The sequence below is a fragment of the Dromiciops gliroides genome, chromosome 4 (assembly GCF_019393635.1).
Source record: "Dromiciops gliroides isolate mDroGli1 chromosome 4, mDroGli1.pri, whole genome shotgun sequence".
NCBI lineage: Eukaryota > Metazoa > Chordata > Mammalia > Microbiotheria > Microbiotheriidae > Dromiciops > Dromiciops gliroides.
The window spans coordinates 360,340,563-360,356,747 of record NC_057864.1 but is presented as its reverse complement, the minus strand read 5'-3'; the positions used below and the strand labels follow the sequence as shown (position 1 = coordinate 360,356,747).

General features: G+C 37.1%; 1 protein-coding gene across 6 annotated transcripts in view; it reads right to left on the bottom strand.

The window, feature by feature from the left end:
• Positions 1-3,616: 3,616 nt before the first annotated feature.
• TRMT11 (tRNA methyltransferase 11 homolog) overlaps positions 3,617-16,185 on the bottom strand; it is a 64,958-nt gene continuing 52,389 nt past the window's right edge. For all 6 annotated transcript variants that reach the window (XM_043999616.1, XM_043999617.1, XM_043999621.1 and 3 more), the window contains one exon: positions 3,617-4,212. In XM_043999616.1, the coding sequence (XP_043855551.1) occupies positions 4,081-4,212 (132 nt within the window). In that variant the 3' untranslated portion in view covers positions 3,617-4,080. The remainder of the gene's footprint in view (positions 4,213-16,185) is intronic.

The following is a 16,185-nucleotide window of genomic DNA, read 5'->3' as shown; positions in this document are numbered from 1 at the left end:
TTATCCTTCTACTGCAAAACTTAACACTCTAGACCTTCTGTTCCCAGGCCACTCTGGTATTAAGGAAGATCTAAAATGTTTTAATGAAGTGCAAACACCCTTAGCTTAAGTTTATTGTGTCCAGATATATATATATATATATATATATATATATATATATATATATATATATATATATATATATATATATATACACACACACACACATCATGGATTAAAGGATTGGGTTGTGGGTTTTTTGAGAAGGGGGGGTGGAGTAAAGGGAAGCAGGGGGTTGGGAAAAAAAACTACATCCCTTGACAAATGACAGGAAAAAAATGGCAGTGGAGAAGTTTAAAGGGGAGAGTCCTCCTTTGGGGGGACCTGGTTCAAATCTATCCTCAAATACTTAATACCTCAACAATGTTGAGCAAGTCACTTAACTGCTCTGCACCTTAGTTTCCTGATCTTTAAAATGAAGGGGTTGGACAAGATGGTTAGAGAGGTCTCTTCCAGTTCTATTCTTCCTATGATCCAGAGGAAACGATGCTCCTGAGAATACTTTGCATGATTTGCTCTTACTAATTTGTTAGAGAATTACCCTACTCTCATATTCCATGATGACCCAAGATACTTGTCCTGACACCAATAATAAAGGAAATCAGGTCCCCAGCTCTCCCTAGCATCTATCCATTATCAGACAAGAAGAGGCAGAGGTTATAGCTAATAGGAGGCTGCTGCCACCACATCATCTTCAGGTCAGAAATTAATTCAGCCAACTAATTAAATGTCTATGTGAGGGGCAGCTAGGTGGCTCAGTGGATAGAGCACTGGCCCTAGAGTCAGGAGTACCTGAGTTCAAATCCAGCCTCAGACACTTAACACTTACTGGCTGTGTGACCCTGGGCAAGTCACTTAACCCCAATTGCCTCACTTAAAAAAAAAAATGTCTATGTGAAAAGTCCTCCTAAATTTCATCTTGGAGGGCAGCTTGGAGATTAAATCCTACCAAATGGGAAAGGCTTCGTGTCTGCCAAACAAAGACAACACTATTTAACTTTGGAAAGGTTTATCACCAAAAGGCAAGCCTGTGGGTGCTGAATTTTTTTGAATATAGCAATTCACTAAGACAGAAACAGCAATGGAGTACTATCTAGAGGGCTGGTTTTAGTCAGAAGGACCTTAGTTTAAGTCCTGCTTGAGACACACAATTATATGATCCTAGGAAAGCTATCTAACCTCTCGGTGTCACAGATGACTGTCTGAAACCATAAGTTACAAATGTGTTGCCAATCTTCACCATGGAAGAAATTTCTGGAGGTAAGGAGATAAGGCTGAGTCTCTAAGACTGTAAGAGACAAAATAAGGAGGAAGTGCATTCTTAGCACAGAGGACAGCTTACCCCAATTTGGGCAGGCAATAGATAGGATGCTGAGTTCTGGAATAGCCAGCAGTTCTCTCCAGTTCTCTCAGTTGACTGCTCACACTGGCAACCAGATCACTCTATCTTAAAGTCTTATTTCCTGGATTTTAAAAATAACATCCTTGCTTCTTTCATTTACATTTTAATAAGGGTATAAAAACACATGAGTCAAAAGCTATTTCCACGTCTCCATAAAGCATGTGCTTAGAGACTTTTAAAGCATATTTTTCACCCAATAATATAAACACGTTCACTTTAATGAATCCAATTATGCTACCTCGGGCTGTACTTTCCCTCCAAGCACAAAGCTTGGAATAAGATTCTTTTTGGTTGTAATATCCACTCCTCTCAAGTGTATAGAGAATGGCCAACTTTATGAGTGCACATTTCCTGTGCACATTTCCTTAACAAGGAAACTATGATAAGATGGCCTTACCTCCCAAAGCTTGCAAAATGTCATATTACTAAATCCCTGTCTTTAAAAGACTTGTCCTGGGTAGGTTGGCCTAATGGTAGGTCACACCCAGGGTGGGAAGCTTCTGAGAAAACCTAGCAGCAAAAAGTTCTTGAGCTTTTTGTGTCTGCTGGTTACTTGGGCAAAAGACTCTCAAGACCACCTACTCTACTGATTCCTCCTGCTTGCCACCAGACACACAAAAAATGCTCACCAGAATTAACAAGGGTGTTATTACCTTTGATGAAACATCACTCAGGTGGTCTGGTTTTTATTATATGTTAAATAAATTAATTTATACCAGAAACAAAACTACAGACTTTTTGTCATATTATAAACATTAAAGACACTGGTCCAGAGACCACCTGGGGAACCCTTACAGACCATATTTTGAATAACAGAACTCCAGGGCTGTTAAGTGGATTCGTGTTTAGTTAACTGGCTAGGTGATATTCCTGCTGCTAAATATATAAAGAAATGAGCCAGCATCTACACATAAAGTTGAAACAATACTCTTTGAAGTGATCTGTTGTAACTGCTACAAAATATTATGAAATATATAATAGGCTAAATTATGTATTCCAATGATTGGCTCCTATGCCAGTGACAAAGTAGGAGTTTAAGGGTGGTCCTGTTGACAAAACTCCAAATAAACTCCATAAAGCTTCTGTGGACTCAGAATTTAATAGACTTTTAAATGACTGATTTTAGCTCAATTAGTAGGATGATGTGTAATCTGAAGTCCATTTATGCTATATGGCTCTTATTTTGCTGTTGTTTTAAATGATGACAAAGTTCAGATTCATTTTTAAATGCTGCAAATTTTTAAACTAAGACTAATTTTTGTTTGCAAAGGGGAAAAAAAAATCACTAGGTTAAAGTCTCTCGATTCCAAATTTTGCCAGTTACAAAAATTCAGATTTACTCCTAAATAACCTCCAATTTTTAAAAAGATAAAATGCAGCAGTTTATAATAGAAATACTGAAAATAAATCACTGTTGGATACTTTTAGATTTTCCCCCAGTGTACCACAAATCACATCCAGAAGCCCAAACAAAACAATCACTGAAATTTTTGAGACCTTCCTGCTGAGATTCAGAACCATAGCGGGAGAGGAAGAAGGGAAGATTCCACTGAAACAGGGAGCCTTCTGCATGGGTCACACTGGTCTCTGGAAAGTAATGATCACCCACCCATTAATGTGTGACCACAATTACCAAAGTTAACATTAAACAAGCAAACAAACAAACAAAAAACCTTTTAAATCCAACAGCATCTAGATGGATTGAAAGACTCCACTTTACCACCACCCTGCTGAGGTACATTTGACCACCAAAGGCAAGGAAAGCCATTAACATCCTGAATTAATGGGGTTAGTGGTTTCCCAATGAGATACTTTCATGACACAATGTGGATTCAGCAAAGTTTCCCCTTCAAGAAAAATAAAGCTTAGATTTCAAAGAGCATTGATTAGACTTAATACCACTAAGGGACCATTATGGCATTTTGTTGTTGTTGTTGTTGTTGTTACTGTGCTTTAAGTATCAGTTGCTGAACCAAAAATTGTGGGCAGTTGTCTTTACCAAAAGTCAAGGTTTAGGAATGTGAGAGCAAATTCAAAGTACAGATGAGCTTCAGATGTGAACAGGCTTCAGACAGTTTGAGAGCCTTTTTCAGTTTTAACAGGTCCTAGGGTTTTTATTATCACTACCAGAAGAATAAGAAAAATTCACCAAGAAAATGACAAAAAAACATTGAATATGTTACATGATCTTTTAAGAAGCTGCATAAGTTTTATTGGTTGCAATACATATTTGTTACAAATAAAAACTAAACAGCTAGACAACCCTACTAAAGAAATAATTCCTGATCAACTCCAACAGGTCCTAAAATATACAGGTGACTCCAACTACCAAATACTAAAATACCAATAGCACTATTTCTTTTTGCAAGTTAATGGTAAAAAAATATAACTTCAAAGTCAATCTTCATTAATACTTGAAAATACAAATATAAATTAAATAAGGTTTGCAAAAGACATACAAAAAATCTTCCATAAACCCACTTTCAAAAGAATTGTTCAATTTACTTTGTAGTTCGTTTTTCTATTTTTAAAAAGTTTAAAACAGTGCATGTTCTCTGGATCATTCATGAATATCCAGATGTCTCTTTTCCTCAAACCCCAAATCTTCATTCTTAGTTCATTGGTTGTAAACTTAATTTTCACTCCTGGATAGATTTTTCTTCCTTGGCAATTCTTTTTGTTACTCCACTGAAATACTTTTCACGAAATGAATTAAGACCTTTGTATGGCAGAAATTGATTATCTAACAGGTGAGAATACTGGTCCTGGTCCTGGTGGATGGGAAGATAGAATAAAAAAATATTGTTCATTAAATTGTTTATATATAACATAGAAGAACTCTATTAAGCAAACTGTTATTCTCCCATTCCAGAACATAATTTCAGAACATGAATATAAATAAAATAGGCATAAAAGAATTGTGTCCTAATAATGCTTCTGCACAAATCAATCAATAAGAATTTATCAAGTGTCACACCACCACGTGCCAGGTACTAGAGATGCAAAGTGAAAGATGAAACCAAAGAAGAATAGTCACAAAGGGTTGCATCTGTGTAATATCCAACAAGTACAATTTGTGTAATATCCAATCTTTGTGTTACCCCCATATTCAGGTATTAAAGTGGATGATATACTACAGCAGTGAGTGGTGCCATTTTAAAATGATTAAGTAGGCTAGACTACTGAGAGATGGTTTGCCAGGATGAGATATATTGTTGTTTAGTCATTCAGTCGTGTCCAACTCTTCATGACCCCATTTGGGGTTTCTTAGCAGAAATACTGAAGCGGTTTGCCATTTCTTCTCTAGTTCATTTTAGTTTTGGAAACTGAGGTAAACAAGGATTGCCCAGGGTCACAGAGCTAGTAAGCGTCTGAAGCCAGATTTGAACTCAAGAAGATGAGTCTTCCTGACTCTAGACTTGATACTCTACTGTGCCACCTAGTTTGCCCAGGTTAAGATATACGTGACAGTGAACAATGTTGCTAAATCAACTACTTTTCAACTAGACCTACTCTTGTATGAATCTATTGATCAACCATATAAAAATTGGAGGCAGGACCAGGGGTACATTTAGAAAGAGGGTCTTACTACCTACTTAAACAGATTTATATTGATATACACATGAATTAATGTGCTTTCCATATAAAGAGAATCAACAAGAAAGCAGAAACCTAACCTCTCAATCTTTAATACCAAAATACAAATGCATCTAGAACATACCAGCTGTCAGAATGTTTTCCTAATTTTGCTTATTTCATGAGAAATTAACATCTTTATCCTATTTCATTGCTAGCATTTATAAATACCCAGAAGCTTTAGCTAATATGAAATTTTGTTTTTTATACTGTTGGCCCCCATGTTTTCCTAGGAACTATTTTAGTCACAACTAAGTTATCCAAATTGTGCAATACATATTTCATAGATATGTCTAGCTTCACTATTGCATTAAGCATTAACAGAAAGCTACTTGAATTTTAAGATAACACAGTTTAGGGGCAGCTAGGTGGCGCAGTGGATAAAGCACTGGCCCTGGAATCAGGAGTACCTGAGTTCAAATCCGGCCTCAGACACTTAACACTTACTAGCTGTGTGACCTTGGGCAAGTCACTTAATCCCAATTGCCTCACTAATAAAAAAAAAAAAAAAGATAACACAGTTTATCTTAGAAGTTTATGTAGAAGTTTATCAAATTTTTATGTAGAAGTTTATCAAATTTTCAGTCAACAATACAAAAGCATAATGAAAATAGGAAAGAGTCAACAATTTCTGGGAAAATACAATCCAAGAAAGGTGAGTTTGTTCTTAGCCACCTGGTACCCACTCAATATATAAATATTTAACTGATTTTTCTCTTCTTCTCACCAAAATAAATAGGACTAACTGAGGCATAAGGGGAGGAGAGGTTGAGATGGCTGAGAAGTATGGCAGAGGGACCTGCATGGGGTCACCTCAAAACTGGAAGGCAAAACTAGCTCATAAATACAATAAAATGGATAAGAACCCATGGACCTGTGATTTCACTGGTTTGGGAACCTCCCTGGTAAGGAAACTCCCCCCTGTCAATCAATGCAGGTTGGTATCTTTTCTGCAATTTCTAGTCTTGTAAAGTTGCCTAAAACAATGAGCAGTTACACATGACTTGTCCAGAATAATAAAGCCAGTGTGTGTAAAAGGATTCATGCCAAGCATATACTCTGTGGTTGCAAATACTTGTTAAATACAGATGTAATGTACCAAATATGGAGTTGTGTTCTAACATTATACAGAGTTTTATGTTTTACAAAGAGCTTTAGATATATGATCTCATTTGATCCTCACAACATGCCTACGACCTAGGAGCTATTATTATCCCCATTTTCCTGATGAGAAGAATGAATCTGACAGAGATTAAATAACTTGCCTAGAGTCATATAGCTGGTAAGTATCTAAGGTAAGATTCAAACCCAGTTCTTCCTGGCTCCATGTCTAATACTATCCACTATACCAAGCTACCTCCTAAGTAATATTTCTCTAAGATGCCATGCTTCAGCTGACAGTCAATCAGTACAAATTTTTAAGCACCTACTATGTGCCAGGCACTGTACTAGTGCTGCGATACAAAAAAAATAAAAGACAATGCCTGTTCTCTATAAGTCTTCTCTTCTCTTATATACTAAGCAGGCTACAACTTCCCAAACTCCATTGAGGAAGGAAGAAATCCAAGTAATATCTCCCTAACTCTCAAGTGACTAGCCCTACAACCTGATTTGAATGGAAAAAAAAAAAAAACACCTACTGCCCCATTTTTCTCATCCACTACTACCATTGTCCCAGGACTAACAAGATGGAAATTTTTCCCAGCCCCAATGCATCCCGGCCAACTTTGTGGAAAGCAGTTTTGTTCCCTGAGAATGTGTTATTTCAGATATCACTACTGACAACTACCTTAAAAGACAATTAATAAATACAAGTATTAAAGGCTTATCTTAATTGAAATATAAGAGTGCCCAGAAGAAAGAAATGTCTAGTCAAGGAATTTCTGTAGGCCAGGACCACCATAATGCATCAACTGATTGATTAAAAATTGAACAATTTCTACCTGAACCTGAAGAGATGAGGATTTAAGTTAAAAAAAAAAAAACACTCCTTCAAGGCTAAAAAAAAAGCCTAAGAGAAATAATGTAGTTTTCCAAATAAGATGAATTTCAAGTAAGGGCAGTAACTTCAAGGGTCATGGCTGTAGGAGGAACCAGAGACTAAAGGTAAAATAGGGAAGTCTCTAAGAATACAAAAGTATTTCAACGGGCTAAGTGACTTGTCCAGGTAGTAAATGTTAAGTGTTTGAGGCTGGATTTGAACTCAGGTCCTCCTGAATCCAGGGCCAGTGCTTTATCCACTTTACCACCTAGCTGCCCCCATACTATAACTTGCCTCCTATGTATAGTTTATGTCCCAAGATCTCCTTACAATGTCTTAAAATTTGTGCACTAGAACATAATATGTTTATACTGAAGGGATAGAGAAGGGGGAGGGGTGCTGCTGAACAAGATAGGAAAAAACATTAAGTTGCATGTAAATGGTAATGTCGGGGCAGCTACGTGGCGCAGTGGATAAAGCACTGACCTTGGATTCAGGAGGACCTGAGTTCAAATCCGGCCTCAGACACATGACACTTACTAGCTGTGTGACCCTGGGCAAGTCACTTGACCCTCATTGCCCACGTTAAAAAAAACAAAACAAAACAAACAAAAAAGTAAATGGTAATGTCACATTACATACATATGTGCCATTCCATATGAATAGCTTATAAACTCTAAAATTTATGGTGCTCTAAGGTTTACAAAATTCTTTCTTTTAACAACAACCCTGTGAAGTAGACAATGTTGTTATCCCCATTTACCAGATCAGGAAACTAATCCTTGGCAAAATTAACCCCTCTCTCCTGATTTCAAGTCTAGTACTCTTTACACACACACACACACACACACACACACACACACACACACACACCCTAAGAAACTATTTATGACAGTAAGAATTTATAGTGCCTCACTTCAGATAATTTCAATTCTCAATCTTTTGCTCCTCTCTATCTACTCTTATCTTCTGTTAATGCCAGAGTAAACACTTAAGATGTTGATATTCAACTCTACATATCTTTCAACGCCTGTAATGACTCTTCTCTATTCACATTCCCTGTCCATTCTGATCAAGTATGTCTGTGACTTTGTTTCAACTCTCATCGGTTAAACATCTCAAAGACAAAAGTGTTTCCTTTAAAGAGAAGGAGGACCTTCATACAACACAATCTCTTATCTCTTTCTCCTTGACTCAGGATAGCTGTTTGCTTGGATTCTGTATCTTGCTTCTCCAATTTATTTAATATTCATGAAACTGCCTACAACCTAAACTACAATACTATCTCAATATTACATAGCCTTCATTCAAAATAGCTTCTTTTTCCTTAGGGTCACCAATTTTCAGTGAGAAAGAAAAGTGGAGGAAAAATAAAGATACCCAGAAAACTAAAGACTAATTACTAAGAAAGGAAGGGATATGGAAAAAGATTACATCTGGCCTGGTTTGTTGTTGCACACCTGGATCCTTTAAGTACTAGCTGAATAGAGGTGGGCAGAGCAGTGAAAAAGACAATTCATTGAACTTAAACTCTGTTCTCAGAGCAGAGAAGCAAAAGGCATAGTGGATAAATTCAAAAATACTTGGATTCACTTCCTGAATGCACTGTGCACCCATAATTGCAGACTACATGCTAACTTGCATTGGTGGAAGGAGTTTCCACACTGGTAATTCCTGAAATTAATCCAAACCCACCCTGAGGGGGGAAAAAAAAGCTGACAAAGGAGAAGAAAAAGAGGATAAGACACAAACACAGATAACTATCATACATGTTACATGATAAATGCATTAGAGAAGTATAATATAAAGTGCTATATGACTGATGGGAGGGGTTCATCAGATTGTTCTTAGAGAAGCTGAACTGGACTTTATGGGTAGGAATTCAACAGGTAAAGGGAGAGATAGGGAAAGAACTACAGGCATAGGAAAGAGCATAATGAAAAGCATGCAGGCAGTAGAATATAGTGTATATTTCTGGGACAAAGAGTAGTAGTTTGGCAAGAATAGAGAGCACCTGGAGGAAAGCAATATGAACCAAATCTGTAAAGAAAGGCTGGTTCTAGATTGTGGAGGCCTATAATGTCAGGCAAAAAAATATTTATTAGATGACAGAGAATCACTGAAGATTTTTGAACAGAGGCATGACATAACCCAATCTTGCATAAGGTTTCTGGCATAGGAAAACTTGCATAAGAAAGACGGGGAGTAGGGGAGTAGGGGAGAAGGGAGAGCAGAGAGGTGAGAAAATCTTCCGAAGCCATGTAAGACAGTCAGAACATAGGGTAATGAGGGCTTTTACTAGGACAGAACACTGGGAATAGAGAGAAGAGGATTAATGTGTGATGAACAAGAAATCAACAAGAATTGGTATCTGACTGGGTATAAAGGAGAGATAAGAATCAAGATAATTCCAGTTATGAACAAAGGTAGTGAATCAGACACATTATACCTAGGATAAATGCTTCTAAAGAAAAAATTATGCTCCCCACAATTACTCCATAATGAAATGAAAATATCTTAACCATGAAAATTGGTAGGTAATTTTACATATTATGGGAAATAAGCCACTTTGGAGTCAACAAAACCAACACAACTGAATAACAGTCAATTTTAATTTCTACAAAATAATAGCTAAATGGTGTCCTGTAAAGAGCACTAGACTTTGAGTATGACCTAGGTAACCTTAGGTAAATAATTTCATCTCTCTGGGTCTCAGTTTGCTAATCTGAAAAATTAGAGTGCTGAACTAGATGACCCTAGAGCCTATGATCATAATGTTAATTTTTTTAAACAAAAGATTGTTTAGAAAAGATGGGCATTCAAATCAAAATAAGTTTTAAAATCTACTAAACAGCAAAAAAACCTTAGACCTAAACTTTCAGACAGGATCCTGTTAACACAATCCTATCTCCACCAAGTCAATTTCCTACCCCATCAATACTGCTAATTCTAAACATAATCCATATAGAGAAGTGAAGCACAATCTCTAAAGTAGAAATGAAGTTTCCCATACTTTTATGTGTACCACTGCCCTCTGCTGGCTAAGACCAGAGAATTCCTTCTTTGTGCTCCCTTACTCCACAGGTTACAACAGTTTAAACCAGAAGTGACCACATATCCTGGGGCCTAAGAGCTAAGGATCAGGTGCTCTTGGGTCCCACTGCTGTTAGATATCCAACCATGTAGTTATTCAACATAAAGATGATCCAAACAATCTTTTCCCCATTAGAAGGGCTAGTCATTGTTCATACCAGCTCATTTCTTAAATGTAGATACATAAATACAGCAGTTGCAAGAGATTTCACATTCTACTAATCACCATCTATGATCAACCAAGAGCAACCAAGACCAACTTTAAAACAAGAACAAAGGATGGACCTTACATACGAATGAATCCTCAACTGTTTATATACATAACTATCCATCAAAGAGTAAAATGGAAGTCCAAAATAAGGGATAAAAGGCATTAAAAACAACTGACCTCGGGGGCGGCTAGGTGGCGCAGTGGATAAAGCACCGGCCCTGGATTCAGGAGTACCTGAGTTCAAATCAGGCCTCAGACACTTACTAGCTGTGTGACCCTGGGCAAGTCACTTAACCCCCATTGCCCCACCAAAAAAAAAAAAAAAAAAACAACCAACTGACCTCAATTCCCAAAGCATTCACACTCATTCCACAATGCAATATTAATGTAAAGGTTCATAAATTCCAAATTAAAAGAAACCTCATGGAATATTTTGTGTATACACATTCAAAATATGCACTTAACCCAGGGCTACTGAAGTTAATTGGTTCTTGCTTGAGGATGAGTATATAGATGCATTTCTCAACCTAAGGATCATAAATTTCTGAGAATTAGAGATAGGTCTTGTGGCAGTGGAGGCTAGAGCAAGAGAAAACAAAGAATAAAACCAAATAACCCTTTTAAAATAATATTTGTTGGGGGCGGCTAGGTGGCGCAGTGGATAAAGCACCAGCCCTGGATTCAGGAGTACCTGAGTTCAAATCCAGTCTCAGACACTTGACACTTACTAGCTGTGTGACCCTGGGCAAGTCACTTAACCCACATCGCCCTGCAAAAAATTTAAATAAATAATGTTTGTTCTCAAAGCCTACTACCAACCCCCTCATCACTTTGTCCTCAGAGAAACAAAGGTGTTTCTATAGTTCTGGACAGTACGGTAATTCTGCCAACTTGCTGTTGTCTATTAGAAGAGAATGAAGTTAAATCATGAGTCACTGGCTGAAAAACTTTGAGAACTCTAAATTTAGAGAATGGTTCCATCTAATTTTGATTTTATAATACTGAAATTAAGTGAGTTACAAAATGGAAAATTTTGGACTCTGTAGCTATTGGCCATATTTCCACTCCACACCCTCTATATCCTTCTTCATAAACAAGTGGCATTATTTAATCAAGCAAGAAACAAATGAGTATATATGATATACACAATGGCTTTATAAAACCTAGTCCCCACATAAACCAATCTCTATCTAACTCAGCCCTAACTCTCCCTAGTACTTATTTCCTTTTGACTTCACTTCTACTTCGTCCCCTTGGAACTTCCATTCAAATATAGACTCCTCTTTACCCTCAGTCTCCTTCTCTTATGCTGCAACCTGTTTCCATTACATTAAACCTGACTTTTTCCTGAGGACCTCACAGCCCTTTACCACTCTCTCCACAATTGACCACTCCTTTTTTAATTCCTTCTCACACCAACTCACTCCACAAACAAACTGGTTGGGGTCAGCAACCTTTTTATCCTCCTTATTCTCCACTGTCATTTTGGACTCTTCTCCTGCCAACACTAATCAGGAACTCTCCTCCTGGGAAACCCATACAAGTCTTACTTCAGCCACATGCTTAGTTGGGAGGTCATGCTTTGTAAGTTACCATTATTTGGAAGAGTACTACCTCCAAGAACTTCAATTCTTAAAATTCCCTCTAAAACCATAATCTCTTGTCTTTCCCTTTCTCCCACACCATGCCTCCTAAGTCATCTCACCAGGACTATCTATCTCTTGATCCCTCTCCATTTTCTCAGGATATCACCAACATTTTAGCATCAAGAAACTAAAAGTTGGAAGATACCAGAGAGATTCTCTGGTCCAACCAATACTTGACTGAATGCTTATGACTCACCATGGACAAGTTGATCATCGGTACCCTGCCTGGAGAATTCCAACAGGAAATACATTGACTACTGAGGTAATGAATTCCACTTCTAAACAGCAATCATTGCTAGAAATCTTTTTGCTTACAAGAAGTCTAAAATCTACCATAACAACTTCCACCCCTTACATAAGTTTTATAATCTGCCCCCCCCAAAAGAAATCCCTATTCCACATGACAATGCCTTAAATACCTTAAGATTTATCATGTCTCCCTCCTACTCCCATGAAGTATTCTTTTCTCCAGGCTAGATATCCCCAGTTCTTTCAACCAATCCTCTTATAGCAGGAGTTCTTTTCCTTTTTTATAAAAGATTCCTTTGGCCATCTGGGGAAGACTATGGAGTCCTCAGAATAATGTGTGTGTGTGTGTGTGTGTGTGTGTGTGTGTATTCACAGAAGTGGAATATAAACATATGTGTGTATAGGCATGCATACATGTGTGGGTAGGTATGTGTACATATATGTGGGTATGTGCATAGATACATAGATAGATATATAGATATATAGACATATATACATGTAATACATAGGATGACAAAGGAAACCAATCAATTTAAACACAATTTAAATACAATTATCAAAATACCTTTTTTTTAAGTTCCCAAGGAGTAGCTAGGTGGCACAGTAAAGCACTGGCCCTGGATTCAGGAGGACCTGAGTTCAAATCCAGCCTCAGGCACTTGACACTTACTGTGTGCAAGTCACTTAACCCTCATTGCCCTGAAAAAAAAAAGTTCCCAGACCTTTGGTGAAGAATCCCTATTCTATCATATGGGTTCCAGTACTCTTAACCATCTTAGTCACAATCAAGCTTATGTTCTTAGGCCTTTCTGGCACCTAGAACTGAATATAATCCTCCAAATGGAGCTAGGCCATAGAGGAATCATTCCTTTCCTTTTTCTGGACACTATGCCTCTTAAAGTATCCTTATAGAGGTTTAGGCACTGCCATGTATCACTGTTGACTCATATATTGAGTGTATAGCTTGTTAGTCCACCTCTTCCCCAATTTTCTTTTGGCAGGAATCATTATCTAGCTATACTCCTCCCATCCTATACTTGTAAAGTTAATTTTTTGAATCCAAGTGTGATACTTTACATTTATCCCTATTAAATATCTGATTTGGCCCTTGTTCTAGCCTGTTAATTAATAGCTCTTTGTATTCTGACTTTGCCATCCAATATCCTAGCTATCCCTTCTAGCTTCACAAAATCTACAAATTTGATAAGCAAGCCATCTAGGGCCTCATCCAAGTTATTTCCCCCTCCCCACTGAGTCTTAAATCAAAAGTAGGCCATTTCAACAGTGTTTTATCATAAACTTTTAACTGTTACTTTTTGGCTAAAATCTTTTCCATTACTATTCCTCAAATACCATGTGCTGCTACACTAAGTCACAATACCATAGTCAATTCTTTTATTCATCTTTTATTGAGTCTCCATCATATTCAAGAAATTTGGCAATGGAGAAAAAAGATGATAGTTTGAGATGTTACTAGGTCAAGCAAAGTTTTCTTGTAAGATAAAGTGAGCTGAGTATTTTTGTAATCAGAGAGAGAAGCTATCAGAGACTGAAAATGGTTGAGATAGGGGAGGATTGATGAAGCAAGATCCCAGAGGAGACTGGGGGTAGGGTGGGGGGGGGGGGAAGGTGTCAAGGTACAAGTGGAATGGTTATAAGTTAGTAGTAAGAAGAGGGTAGGTGAAGTGAGACAGTCATTGAGATACAGGAAAGAATCGGGGGAGCTTGTTACATGCATGTTTGTATTAAGAAAAAAAAAGTATGGAATTGACCACTGATTAGATATGGGGGAAGGAGAGAGAACAGAGCATAAAAAAAATAACAGCTAGGTTGTAAACCTAGGTAACTAGAAGGATGGTAATACTCTAGACAGTAACTGAATATAATGCCTCCTTTAGGCTTATAATATAACCAGACTAGGTTAAAGTGCATATTAAATCTAGTCTGAACTACTGCAACAGCTTCCCAACTGATCTCTTTAAGACCTGCCTATCCCCTCTTCAATTTATTCTAGCCACCACCAGAGTAATATTCCTAACATAAACATCTAACCATGTTACTCCCATACTTTAAAAAAAAAATTAAATACATATCCACTGCCTATTGATTTGTTTTGCCATTCAAGCCCCTCCCACAACTGGGCTACAATTTTCCCTTCTAGGCTTATCACAGATCAATCCTAGTCATGGACTCTGTTCTAGCCAAACTACTCACTATTGTCCAATCCCATTCTGACCTTTCCTGACTCAATACCTTTGAAAGCCCCCCCACACACACACACACACACCCTCTTTCAAAGCCCAGTCCAGGTACCACCTCCTCCACAATGACTTCTATGAGTCCCCCTCCTTATAGTAATCTCTCCTTCCTCAAACCTCTTATAAATCCATTCTATTCAGACCCCTTTCAGATACTTCTTACAGTACATCCTACATAACGATTACCTTTGTATTTATCTTAGTACCATTCCTATAGACAATGAATACGGTGAAGTAGGAACTATATGCTGTTTCATTACTGTATTTCTCTGTGCCAAGCAGAGTATACTGTAGGCACTTGGTAAGTTATTGGTCAACTGTTTAAGGTGCTAGATTTTTATCAACATTATCTTATTTAGCCCTGTATAAATTGCTTTGAAAATTAAATATTTTACCAGACTATAAATTCCATGAAGGAACTGCCTCCACTTTAAGGTTCAGATCATAATCTGAGAATGAAATCTATTTACTCAACTCACTTATTAAATACTGAAAATGCCTAGATAGCAGGTAGCTGCACCTATTTAGTCTGCTTTATATAATTAGCATTTGAAACTATTTGTCTAATATAATCCTCACTAAAGTTAAAATCCCATCTTTCTGGTAAGTTCTCTACTACAAAAACAAACAAAAAACCAATGATGTTTGTTCATTTTGTCATAAAATCATAACATTACTGACAAGTCCCAAGGATAATTTTCAAATTAAAAGATGGCTATTTGTAAAGAACAGATGATTTGTCCCAAAAAGGCATCATTTGGGACAAGGACAATCAAAGACTCAATGATGCTAACCTAAATAAATCTGTAATGATACTGGGGAAACTAAGTGACTTTTACTTTATTTATGGGTCATGTTAAAGTTGTTCCTTTACTCACTGTCACTCCTTGATAATGAGATAACGATTTCTTCCACATCACTGGCATTAACTTGAGATCATTTATATTTTCCTAAGTGACAGCAGTTTATATAAAAGAACAGTTTCCACTGCAAACATCTGAATACAAATGGTTTATGAAGCATCTTTTGATAAGTGAAAGGCAGTGATGCTGACAGCAAAGTGAAAACCACCTACCTAATTTAATACTTATCTAATTTTGTCAGCTAACATTAAGAAAAGACTTTTTAATTACAATGGAAACTGGAGGTATGTGATATATTCTTAGAGAAATATTAAAGTGAGAGCAACAGGGGAAAAAGATGAGGAAGGGAGAGGAGGAGGAAGAAAGCAGCAGGTAGTTTTTCTTTTTTAAATTAATAGAGAAATGAAACATAAATGATGTTGCTGAATTCGGTGGGCCTCAGTTCAGCTTCAGGGTAATTACCCATGTCCGGCTTTTGTTTAAAAATCCTGCTACCCTTATCAAAGCTTCCCACTGTTCGACATCTGGTACTGGACAGTAGCTATAGAAACCACTTGTGCTGAAGTTATACAACTATAAACAGCACTAAGCAATTTCCAAACCAAGGACAAGCAGGTCAAAAGTCTGGCACCCAATAGTGGTAAATAGAAACTCCCAACATTAATCTTAATGAGAACCTGAATGTCATAAGGTGAGTTTGGAAATCTTTGTAAATATATAAGCATCAGACTTACTGAATAAAGTTGTTCTTTTCAAAAGTTCATTTTTCAATTATCCTCACCTATACCTGTATCTTTTATGGAATTT